This window comes from Schistocerca gregaria, chromosome 4 (assembly GCF_023897955.1).
Source record: "Schistocerca gregaria isolate iqSchGreg1 chromosome 4, iqSchGreg1.2, whole genome shotgun sequence".
Taxonomy (NCBI): Eukaryota; Metazoa; Arthropoda; class Insecta; order Orthoptera; family Acrididae; genus Schistocerca; species Schistocerca gregaria.
In genome coordinates this window covers 459,372,111-459,384,884 of record NC_064923.1, presented here as the reverse complement: position 1 = coordinate 459,384,884, position 12,774 = coordinate 459,372,111, and the positions used below count along the sequence as shown (strand labels likewise).

The following is a 12,774-nucleotide window of genomic DNA, read 5'->3' as shown; positions in this document are numbered from 1 at the left end:
TCATACTTTCAGAAACGACCTTCTGACACTTAAATCTATACTCAATGTTAACAAATTTCTCTTCTTCAGAAACACTTTCCTTGCCATTGCCAGTCTACATTTTATATCCTCTCTACTTCGACCATCATCAGTTATTTTACTTCCTAAATAGCAAAACTCCTTTACTAGTTTAAGTGTCTCATTTCCTAATCTGATTTCCTCAGCATCACCCAACTTAATTCGACTACGTTCCATTATCCTCGTTTTGCTTTTGTTGATGTTCATCTTATACCCTCCTTTCAAGACACTGTCCATTCCATTGAACTGCTCTTCCAAGTCCTTTGCTGTCTCTGACAGAATTACAATGTCATCGGCAAACCTCAAAGTTTTTATTTCTTCTCCATGGATTTTAATACCTACTCCGAATTTTTCTTTTGTTTCCTTTACTGCTTGCTCAATATACAGATTGATTAACATCGGGGAGAGGCTACAACCCTGTCTCACTCCCTTCCCAACCACTGCTTTGCTTTCATGCCCCTCGACTCTTATAACTGCCATCTGGTTTCTGTACAAATTGTAAACAGCCTTTCGCTCCCTGTATTTTACCCCTGCCACCTTCAGAATTTGAAAGAGAGTATTCCAGTCAACATTGTCAATAGCTTTCTCCAAGGCGGGGAGGGGGGGGCGGAATCAAACTGCTAGGTCATTGGTCCCTTGTTCCGAATAAAACAATGCCACAAGGGTGAGGATAAAACAAGTGTGACTGACAACACAAAACAGAGGGAAAGGAAAAACCACAAGAACAATGGAAGGGCAAGTAACACTTAAATGGACAAAAAGGGACAAGAAAACAACAGAAATGCAAGAAACAGGTAGAAGAGATTAAAACGACAGAACGGACTGCCATGGCTGGCTGACGATGAGAATAAAAAGGAGAAGCCAGCCACTCTGCAACACATTGAAACCTCCACCCTAAAAGCACTAGGATGTAGGACACAGAGGGACAATGGACATGCGCTACTACTTAGATCAAATGGTAAAACCCGCCCTCACGAATAAAATGTGAAACCAAATCAGCCAATGGGGCATCAGATAAAATTAGCAGCAACAAGTTCAGTAACCGAAGATTTCGTCGTAGGGCAGTCAAAGTGGGACAGTGCACCAGAATATGGGCCACTGTCAACTGGACAGTGCACCGACACTAGGGCGGGTCTTCACAGCGCAGGAGGTGGGTGTGGGTTGCCCAAGCGTGGCCAATGTGGAGCCAGCAGAGAACCACAGAGTCCCTGCGAGAGGCCCACATGGAAGTGTGGCACACATTCATAGTCTCCTTAATGGCACGGACTTTGTTGTGCATACTGAGACTATCCCATCCCGTCTACCAAAGCGGAAAAACCTGGCGGCGTAAAAACGAACATAGGTCAATTATTGGAATGCCAAACTCCATATGCAGTTTACATGTAGCCTGTTTGGCCAGCCGGTCAGCAAGTTCGTTGCCTGGGATTCCAATGTGTCCTGGGGTCCACACAAACACCACTGAATGACTGGACCATTCCAGTGCATAGATGGACTCCTGGATGGTCACTACCAAAGGATGACGAGGGTAGCACTGGTCAATAGCTTGTAGGCTGCTCAAGGAGTCAGCACACAGAAGAAATGACTCCCCAGGGCACGAACAGATGTGCTCAAGAGAACGAGATATAGCCAGCAGCTCTGCAGTGAACATACTGCAGCCATCTGGCAATGAACGCTCTTCAATATGTCCTCCATGGAAATACGCGAAGCCGTCGTGACCATCAGCCATCGAGCCATCAGTGTAAACCACTTCATGGCCTTTGTACATGTCAAGAATCGAGAAGAAGTGGCAGCAGAGAGCCGTAGTGCGAACTGAGTCCTTTGGACCATGTGAAAGGTCTATGCAAAGCTGCGGCCTACGTGTAGACCATGGAGGCATATGCGAATGGGCCTTGAGTATAGGTGGTAAAGGCAAGGACTCCAGTTCAGATAGAAGAGATTGGATACGAATTGCAATTGTAAGCTCTGAGCTGGGCCACCAATGCGGAAGATGAACTGCCGTGGGTGGAAAAAGGGGACAGTAATTTGGATATGCAGGAGAACTACGAACGTGTGCAATGTAACTGGCGAGCAGTTGGGCACGCCTGACCTGCAATGGAGGGACTCCAGCCTCCGCCTGGATGCTGGACACCAGACTCTTCCTACAAGCTCCCGTTGCTAGTCGAACACTACAGTGATACAGTGGGTGAATCAAACGCAACACTGAGGGCACCTGTAGTCAATGCGGAACTGAACAAGGGCTCTGTAGAGCTGCAGCCACATAGAGCGATCTGCACCCCAGTCACACCAACAGAAGTGCATAACACACAACTTTGTGGCCAAAAACTGGAAGCTGTGGGCTAGAGCCCACAACTACACCATTTAGATCGCTCCCTGTAGGGGTTGCTCAGCAACACCAGTACTGGTGGAGCAGTAAAAAATTTAGAAATCTTCTGCATACAGAAAGGATGAGACGGACAGCCCTACAGCTGCTAGACCATTAATGGCCACTAAAAATAGAGATACACTCAATACAAAGCCCTATGGAACCCCATTCTCCTGGATATGTGAAGAACTAAGGGAGGCATCAACTTGGACATGGAAAGTACGAAGTGACACTAAATTATAGATTAAAAAAAAATCGGGAGTGGGCCTCAGAGACACCACTCGTATCATGTGGCAAGGATACGAAGTCGCCAGGTGGTGTCTTACGCTTTTCGTAAATCAAAAAAGAAGGCAACAAGGTGTTGGCGTCTGGAAAAGGCTGTTCGGATGGCAGACTCAAGGAACACAAGATTATCAGTAGTAGAGCGACCCAGGTGGAAACTGCCCTGGCATGGAGCCAGTGGGCCACGTGACTCCAGGAGACAACCCAAGTTCTGACATACCATATGTTCCAGCAGCTTACAAAGAATATTGGTGGCATTGCACCAGATCCGGTTGAAGATGACGAGGTGGTGTCGCTTGTAGTCAAATGAGAGATGTATAATGATCTGACTGTGGAGCCCATCTGGCCTAGGAGCTGTGTCAGGGCAGTGTGCAAGGGCACTGAGGAACTCCCACTCTCTAAGTGGAGTGTTATAGGATTCACTGTGGCATGTAGTGAACAAGAGGACTCTCTCTTCCATCCACCATTTGACAGTGCGAAAGGCTGGAGGGTAATTCTCCAATGTAGAGGCGTGAGCATAGTGTTCAGCAAAGTGCTCGGCAATCACATTTGTGTCGGTAAATAACTTGCCATTAATGTTAACACAGGGAACACCTGTTGGGGTCTGATACCCAAAACCTCATTTGATCTTTGCCCAGACTTTGGAAGAAGACGTATGGCATGCAACGGTTGAGACGTATCTCTGAACACTTCTGATAAGCTGGCGAACGCAGGCACGGAACCATTTAAAGGCTATCATGTGCTCCATGGAAGGGTGCCATTTATGCCGCAGTAGAGCTTGCCGATGTTCCTTAATTGCCTCAGCAACTTCCGGTGACCACCAAGGGACTGTCTTTCACCCGGAACACCCTAAAAAACAAGGGATCACATTTTCCACCACAGAAACGATCATTGTAGTTACCTGCTTAACCACCACATCGATGTTAACATGTGGGGGAGATGCAATGGTGACAGGAGAGGTGAAAGCATCCCAGTCTGCCTTGTTAGAAGCCCATCTGGGCACACGTCCATGGGCCTGATGCTGGGGCAGTGAGAGGTAGACTGGGAAGTGGTCACTGCCACACAGGTCTTCATGTGCTCTCCAGTGGATAGATGGGAGAAGGCCAGGACTGCAAACCGAGACATCAATGGCCGAATGTGTGCCATGTGCCACACTGAAATGTGTGAGCGCACCTGTATTTAAGAGGCAGAGTTCAAGTTGTCACAGTATATTTTCGACGTCTCTGACTCGGCCAGTAAGCATGATGCCAACCCACATGGGGTCACGAGCATTAAAATCTCCCAAAAGTAGGAAAGGTTTAGGGAGTTGATCAATCAGTGCAAGCAATGCTTCAGGGGTACTGCAACATCTGGAGGAAGATATACACTGCACACAGTTATTTCCTGTGTCGTCCTTATTCTGACAGTCACTTCAAGAGTGCTTTGAAGGGGGTTCACTGCATACTGTTCAGGACGTAGACACAAACTCCACTTGACACACTATAATAGTCACTATGTCCTAGTAATATCCCCTATTGCCGCAGAAGGCAGGCGTCTGCATGGCCGGGAACAAGGTTTCCTGGAGGGCAATGCAGAAAGCAGGTATCAAGCTTAATAGTTACCGCAGCTCAGCCAGGTGGTGGAAAAAATTGCAAAATTCCACTGAGACTGGGAAGGCATGAAGCGTGCAAGGAGGCAGGTTATGCCACAGGGTCACCTGCTGCTACCAATTTAGTATTTGTAGCCATTTCTACAGTAAATGAGGCATCAACGAGTTCCAGGCCCGCAGGGGAAGCTAAGATCTCCACTGCATCCTCAAATGCAGAATTGGTAGGGAGTGGTGGTGTTGGGGCCACCGGAGGGTACTTTTTCTTAGCAAACTTCTTTGTTTCCTTGCCCTCTCACTTCTCTTTAGGGGCTTAATGGAGGACTTCTCTGGAGTAGCTTCAGGCCCGGAAGAAGACCATGAAGCTCTTTGTCCAGCAGCTTTTGGCTCCTTGAGCCACTGACGAGAGTCTGCAGTGGCATTAATGGAGACCTAGGGAGAGAGGGCCTCAAGGAACCCCTTCGTCATGAGAGGAGCTGGAGGAGGCTGTTGCTTCTCCAGCAGGGGGGTGGAGGTGGGGGGTGGGGGAAGAGACCAATGTCCCCTGCATTTGGGAAGGGGGGGGGGGGGGGGGGGTGCTCCGGAAGTAGGTGCTTTGGGAGCAACGGAGGGAATTAGTCCCCTACCACCAAAGGGGCGGATGTATTCTGGTGGCCTGTGGGGCCCACTATTCGTGGCATAGAGTGAGGAATCACTGGCACTTGGGAAGGTGATGGCAACATAGCTGCAGCATAGGTTGACATCAACTGAATGGGGGTGTAATCTTTCAGATTTACGATAAGCCTCTGTGTAAGTCAACCAGTCCAGGGTTTCGTACTCCATGGAGTACTGGGCAGTCTGGCTAACAGGGGGAGTGGTGCTCTCCACAGTTGATGCAAGTAGGAGGTGGTGCACATGGAGTATCTGGGTGCAGTGGACGTTCGCAGTCTCGACACACGACACTGGATGTGCCCGAACTTCCAGCACTTAAAGCACCGCATAGGGGGAGGGATATATGGTTTAACGAAACAGCGGTAAACCATCTCCTTGACCTTTTCAGGCAATGAGTCACCCCTCAAAGGCCAAAACGAAGGCATCTGTAGCAACCCTGTTGTCTTTGGGTCAACTGTAAATGCGCTGGATGAAATTAACACCCCGCCATTCTAAATTGGCGCAGACCTCGTCATCAGACTGCTAGAGGGGATCATGATGGAAAATAATCTACTGGACATGTTGAGGCTTTTATGGGGAGTGACGGAAACAAGAATATCACCCAGCTTCTCACAGACGAGTAATATTCAGGATTGGGCTGGGGATGCGTCTGAATTAAGACTGCACAATTTTGCATCTTTGACAATGCTGTCACTTCTCCAAATTTATCCTCAAGGTGTACAACGAAAAACTGAGACTTCAAAGGTAGAAAGAATTCATCATTAGTTCTGCTACAGACTAAAAAGTGAGGCGAATATGGCTCTCTCTCCGTTATGTAGCCCTACATTCCTCCCATGATGTAACAAGGGAGGGAAACGATTTAGGGTCATGCCTGTCGGCATTGCATTCGATCTTGCCCTTCTTAGAGACTGCTAGCGCCGTACGGTCACCAGCAAGAGAAGACTTAGTCCGCTTCATTGCGGGTCATCCGCCCTGATGCCACCCACTCCAATCAAGACCTCTTACCACAGGTGCCACCCAGCCACAGCAAAAGGCAACTGGCATAACTTCTGTTACCAGGAGTCCTGATGCCCCAGGAAGACAGGTTTCTACTCCTTGGCATACATGGAGAGTTTACAGCTCAGGCATCAGCAGTGCAATCCCTGTGTTGTCAGAAGGCTACCACCCAATGGGTACATGATGACCCCACCACAACGGACTGGCTACCATGCTGGATATTGGGCGCAGAGAAATCCAATATTGTCATGGGGGCAAAAGATGACAGGAGACAACGGAAGAAGATGACACACTCCAGAAAGTGTCCTCACCCAAATAGTTCAATTGCAGGTGGAGATGCAAAGCCATTACATGAGATTCAGGAGATCGAATCTAAGGGCACTATGGATAACTCGTGCACCATGTAAGGCATCCTTCACAATACGGCCCGCACTTCTGTAAAATTTTGAAAGTGGCAGGTCAAACCATAGATTGGGACCTGAACTCATAGGGCTCACTTTTCAGTGAGAGGCTCCTGTTAGTCACCTCTTACAACAGTCAGGAATACCTCGGGCCTATTCAAACCCCCGGACCTGCAGGGGGACGCTGTCTTGTAATGCTTCATCTGCAACCAAAACATTTCAATAGTTTTGAAGTGGCATTCAATGACATACTGCTGAAATTGGCTTGTCCCACCGCCACTTTCTTTTTTTAAAGCCTACAATGGGGTCATATTTTTTCTTCGCCATCAAAGCTTTATCTTTGACAAATGAATGGTATGGGGCATCATCCACAATGATGACAGATGACCTACTTCTGTTTTCCAATAATTTCTCCAATAAACCTCTTATTAAAACTCTCACAATTCATCTCCTTGTAGTAGTCACGTATTCTCTAAGCCAGGACACACGTCAATATGAAACCAGAGGAAGGCAGTAATTCTTGTGCCCTTTCCAATGGGAACAGCAGTACTTTCATGAATACTCTTGGAATGAAAGAAAACTGAGTTTAACATCCCGTCGGCATTGATGTCATTAGAGATGGAGCACAAGCTCTGTGTCAAGGATGAGGTAGGAAAATGGCCATGCCCTTTTAAAGGGAACCATCCAGGCATTTACCTGGAGCAATTTAGGTAAATCATGGAAAACCTGTATCTGAATGGCCAGACGTGGGTTTGAGACACTGTCCTTCCAAATGTGAAGGAATACTCATCTGTCCATTCTTTTCTCACAGAATTACTGGATTATCCCAGTCACATTCTGCCACATATCGCCTTCAAATTGTGCCTAACAATGCCATGCAGCAGTAACACTTCTTTTCATTAATTTTTTGATACCTGAACCCTAGGGCACACACAAATGTTAACAAAAGTTTTTTTATTGTTGGATTTCCTTTCTCTCATAATAACCATATATATGTTGATAAACAGCGTCTTACTGAATTGTGTCCAAGTTCATTACTCACTGCTTTGTTTTCCTCTTTACCAGAGACCATAGCTTGGACAAATCTTGTTCTGTACAGTGGTTCGAAACAAGGCCCCGGGAGTAGACAACATTCCATTAGAACTACTGACAGCCTTGAAAGAACCAGTCCTGACAAAACTCTACCATCTGGTGAACAAGATGTATGAGACAGGCGAAATTCCCTCAGACTTCAAGAAGAATATAATAGTTCCAATCCCAAAGAAAGCAGGTGTTGACAGATGTGAAAATTACTGAACTATCAGTTTAATAAGCCACGGCTGCAAAATACTAATACGAATTATTTACAGGCGAATAGAAAAACTGGTAAAAGCCAACCTCGGGGAAGATCAGTTTGGATTCTGTAGAAATACTGGAACACGTGAGGCAATACTGATCTTACGACTTATCTTTGAAGAAAGATTAAGGAAAGGCAAACCTACATTTCTAGCATTTGTAGACTTAGAGAAAGCTTTTGACAATGTTGACTGGAATACTCTCTTTCAAATTCTGAAGGTGGCAGGGGTAAAATACAGGGAGTGAAAGGCTATTTACAATTTGTAAATAAACAAAATGGTAGTTATAAGAGTTGAGGGACATGAAAGGGAAGCACTGGTTGAGAAGGGAGTGAGACAGGGTTGTAGCCTATCCTCCATGTTATTCAATCTGTATATTGAACAAGCAATAAAGGAAACAAAAGAAAAATTCAGAGTAGGAATTAAAATCCATGGGGAAGAAATAAAAACTTTGAGGTTTGCCAGTGACATTGTAATTCTGTCAGAGATAGCAAAGGACTTGGAAGAGCAGTTGAACGGAATGGACAGTGTCTTGAAAGGAAGATATAAGATGAACATCAACAAAAGCAAAACAAGGATAATGGAATGTAGTCTAAGTCGGGTGATGCTGAGGAAATCAGATTAGGAAATGAGACACTTAAAGTAGTAAAGGGGTTTTGCTATTTAGGGAGCAAAATAACTAATGATGGTCAAAGTATAGAGGATATAAGCCGGGCGGAGTGGCCATGCAGTTCTAGGCACTACAGTCTGGAACCGAGGAACCGCTACGGTCGCAGGTACGAATACTGCCTCGGGCATGAATGTGTGTGATGTCCTTAGGTTAGTTAGGTTTAATTAGTTCAAAGTTCTAGGCGACTGATGACCTCGGCAGTTAACTCGCCTAGTGCTCAGAGCCATCTGAACCAGAGAGGATATAAAATGTAGGCTGGCAATGGCAAAGAAAGTGTTTCTGAAGAAGAGAAATTTGTTAACATCGAGTATTGATTTAAGTGTCAGGAGGTCGTTTCTGAAAGTATTTGTATGGAGAGTCGCCATGTATGGAAGTGAAACATGGACAATAAATAGTTTAGACAAGAAGAGAATAGAAGCTTTCGAAATGTGGTGCTACAGAAGAATACTGAAGATTAGATGTGTAGATCACATAACTAATGGGGAAGTATTGTATAGAATTGGGGAGAAGAGGAGTTTGTGGCACAACTTGACTAGAAGAAGGGTAGGACATGTTCTGAGGCATCAAGGGATCACCAATTTCGTATTGGAGGGCAGAGTGGAGGGTAAAAATCGTAGAGGAAGACCAAGAGATGAATACATTAAGCAGATTCAGAAAGATGTAGGTTGCAGTAGGTACTGAGAGACAAAGAAGCTTGCACAGGATAGAGTAGCACGGAGAGCTGCATCAAACCCGTCTCAGGACTGATAACAACAACAACAACAACAACAACAGTTATCTGTGTAAATTTTCACAAGTACTTTGGCAAATCAAGAAAACATCTGCAATTCTCTGAAATGCCATTGTCTCCCTTCTCCTCGAAATATTCTCATGCCAAGCGCACACACTCCTGCGTCAACTTGCAAAACACGAGAATTTAACTAAACATTCTGTTCAGCAACCACAATTTTCACTGTGCTTCAGATATCCTGTTGCATAAAACACACATACTGGAAAGAGAAACAAACCACACAACAAAAACAGATCACAAAAGTTATGTTACTAGCCACAAATGTCATCTGCAAGTGAGTAGCCAAACTACCCAGTGTAGCAGAGTGATCTGATAATCGTGAACTAAATAGACCAGGTGCATTCTCCAACCGGTTATTGCCATGGTAGCAGCCCTGGTAACAGTCAGATGTTAATCACTTTGTTATTCTGACCCAACAATAGAAATCAATTTCCATTTCACTAAATGTTATTTGAACTTCTGTGCAAATAAAAACTAACTAACACCACATAAAAACTTTAAGGATTTTTTACCACTGCAGACTACTATTATGGAGTTCAAACCATATCTCTCTCTCTCTCTCTCTCTCTCTCTCTCTCTCTCTCTCTCTCTCTCTCTCTATCTATCTATCTATCACAACTGCTTACAGTCCACGTCATAAAAGAACCACCTTCACTCTCCTCTGCAATGAACACTGGAGAAAACAGTGGAGAGAACTTACGAACTGATGTGATTTATTCTTGATTAGTATTACAATGTTTGAGATCCTCAATTCAGCGTGAGGTTGAAGCAATCCAGAAAAATTAAGCTAGTGCTGTAATCAAAACAGTGTCTTCTGGTTTTATGCAACTTACTTTAACTGTAATCTGTGCTAACATGTGTGAATCCAACAGCTTGTTGTATCACTACATCAAGATTTTTTATTTACGAAGAAAGAATATTCTGCTCATATTATTTAACATCACAAACCATTACATAACTTTTTTAAATTTTATTTCACATTGAAAACTGGCTGAATTTAGCTTCGTTCTGTAGAGTAATGGCACACAGCACGAGTCAGAAAAGTATCAACAGTCATTATCAGACAATCCTAATTCCTAAAGATTCAACAAGGCAGCAATTTACACTGCAAATGGAAGCTAAATATTACAATAACTTTTGCTGGTATATGCTATTGCTGAAGGAACTAGTTATTGAAAATTTTAAGGGTTGAAAAATAGCTCATTTTTATAGCATCAAATTAAGCCTTCAAAAATTAACATCAATGGTACTGTGATAGCAGTTTCCAGAAAATTAAATCGTTATATCACTTTTCGACAAAGATAATAGGGGACAATGCTAAAAATCATCAAAGAATATGAGTGAGTATACTGATGTGTAGCAAGGCATGTACATAGAAAACATAAAAATAAATTATAAATATATGCCAGGATGGAAATAACATACCTAAATGTGGGTGGTACAGGCACTTCAGAGTCAAGATCTGAGCGCCAGCTAGGAAAAAGAGCTGGGTGGTTTTCATTATCTGTGTTGCTCTGGACCCGTGGAATTGTTATTCTCTTGCTTTTAGGGGGTTTACCCATTTGGCTTTGCGCAGCATCCTGTGGCATGTTCCCTCTTCTTGTGATGTCAATCAATCTTTATTTCACTGGAATGAAAAATATATTCCCTGGTTATTGGTATCGTAAATTAAGTACTGTGCACATTACAAATATGTTGTCCAATGATGTTATTTATGAGCATCCACAAATAAATTATAAAGAGACAAAAAGCAAAATTAACACTTTTAACTTTTATTCTGCAATTGTAACCTATATTTCTGTCTCACTATTATCATTTTCAGTCCAGAAAAAACTATAAGAATTGCACTAAGATAAACACACACAATCACTACTTGTACAAAATGGAAAAAACAGTTATTTAAACATAAGATTACCACATAGAACATGTTAAACAAATAATAAACAGTTTATAAGTAAAACATTAAATCCATTATAATCAGACAGTCTGAAGTACTTCAATTATCTTCACTCTTATTACAAATCTGCAAATCAGCTGATGCTTCAGTTTTTTTACAAATTTCATCATTTTCTAAGTCATTATTTAATACTTTCCAGCAAGAGTCAAGAACTCCAGTATTACATCTTTAGGTTATTAATCTCCATTTGTAGGATGACATTTTTTTAAGTTGATATCCAAGCAGAATCTACTTTTGGAAATTTTTCATATAACAGAAACCAAAAATGGACTTCCCAAACCCAAGTTATGAATCATTCACTACAGAGGACACCGTGGTTTAAAGGTCTAATTTTCTGTTTTCAGAATGTGTTATTTGAATTCCTAAACTTACTGTGACATCTGTTTTTAAAGGAATTGAACATTTAAATAATACTATTGTAAAACAGTTATGAAAATGTATTAGAAAAAGCTTTATGAAGATGAAAAGATTCTGGTAACACTGTTCTGTAAAATTTACTTTTGTATGAAACTGTAGAAAGCAGTTTTAACTGTTGCTATACAAAGAGGGAGCTCACATTTTGCACACTGCATGATCGTTGTAGCTTTGCACTCATGAGTTTTGCAATTATAAGCCAACTTCTGCTGATCCAAGCATGGAACATGGTTCACAAAACCATATCTGATACTCTCAATTGGTGCAGTTAGTTATTACACTTTGCAGGCACATATACAAGGGTAGCTTCATTTGAAAGTCTGCCTCTCTTCTTTGCAGTCCATTTCCATACCATAAACCACGATTCTGTAAAATATTGATGACAATTGTTTAGATACAAAATTAGCTTTTCAGAAAGCCCAAGATGTTTTGCCTCATGCACATACTCCAGCCATAAATTGGTTACAGCCATATAAGTGGCCTGAGTAAACATGTGCTATGTCCACTTTCATGCTCAAATAAATGTTTTGTAAATTGAAATAAAAAACCATACATGTCAATACCACTCACGACAATTTCACAGTTTCAATAACAGCAGGTCTCGAACATCAATGAACAGTTTATTCTTCTTTTCCAAATCTCTACAGGTATCCTTGGTTCCAAATGCCTTGTAAGTTTGAATTCACAATTGATCTGTTGTCAAAGCAACGAGAATTGCAGCACTGTCATTGCTGATAACTGCCTGCATAAATTCTTGTGGTTCATTTTCCTTCGTGACTGCATTAGTATAGCAAAATCAAGCTTTTATTTATTTATTCTTTTATTTACACGTCAAGTTCCTTATGGCCGAATTGAGGAGCAAATTTCCAAGATCATAGAACATGTGAGTACATGAAAGTACAACATAAAAGTAATAACAGATAAAAATAAATGTTCATGAACCCAAGAAAAGTCAGTCCATAAGGTTAAGTAAATGCAATCAACAAAACAATAAGAATCAGCTTAATTTTTGAAGGAACTCCTCGACAGAATAGGAGTGACCCATGAGGAAACTCTTCAGTTTCGATTTGAAAGTGCGTGGATTACTGCTAAGATTTTTAAATTCAAGTGGTAGTTTACTGAAAATGGATGCAGCAGTATACTGTACACCTTTTTGCACAAGAGTTAAGGAAGACCGGTCCAAATGCAGGTTTGATTTCTGCCGAGTATTAACTGAGTGAAAGCTGCTTATTCTTGGGAATAAGCTAATATTGTTAACAAGAAATGACAGTAAGG

At 42.7% G+C, this 12,774-nt stretch overlaps 1 protein-coding gene across 3 annotated transcripts in view; it reads right to left on the bottom strand.

The window, feature by feature from the left end:
• The window catches only part of LOC126266612 (WD repeat-containing protein 37), a 110,713-nt gene that overhangs the window by 77,088 nt on the left and 20,851 nt on the right, over nt 1–12,774 (bottom strand). For 2 of the 3 annotated variants that reach the window (XM_049970954.1, XM_049970953.1), the window contains one exon: nt 10,554–10,755. In XM_049970954.1, coding sequence (XP_049826911.1) covers nt 10,554–10,717 — 164 coding nt within the window. In that variant the 5' untranslated portion in view covers nt 10,718–10,755. Of the gene's footprint in view, nt 1–10,553; nt 10,756–11,641; nt 11,866–12,774 lie in introns of all 3 variants that reach the window. The other variant, XM_049970955.1, reaches the window with a different exon arrangement.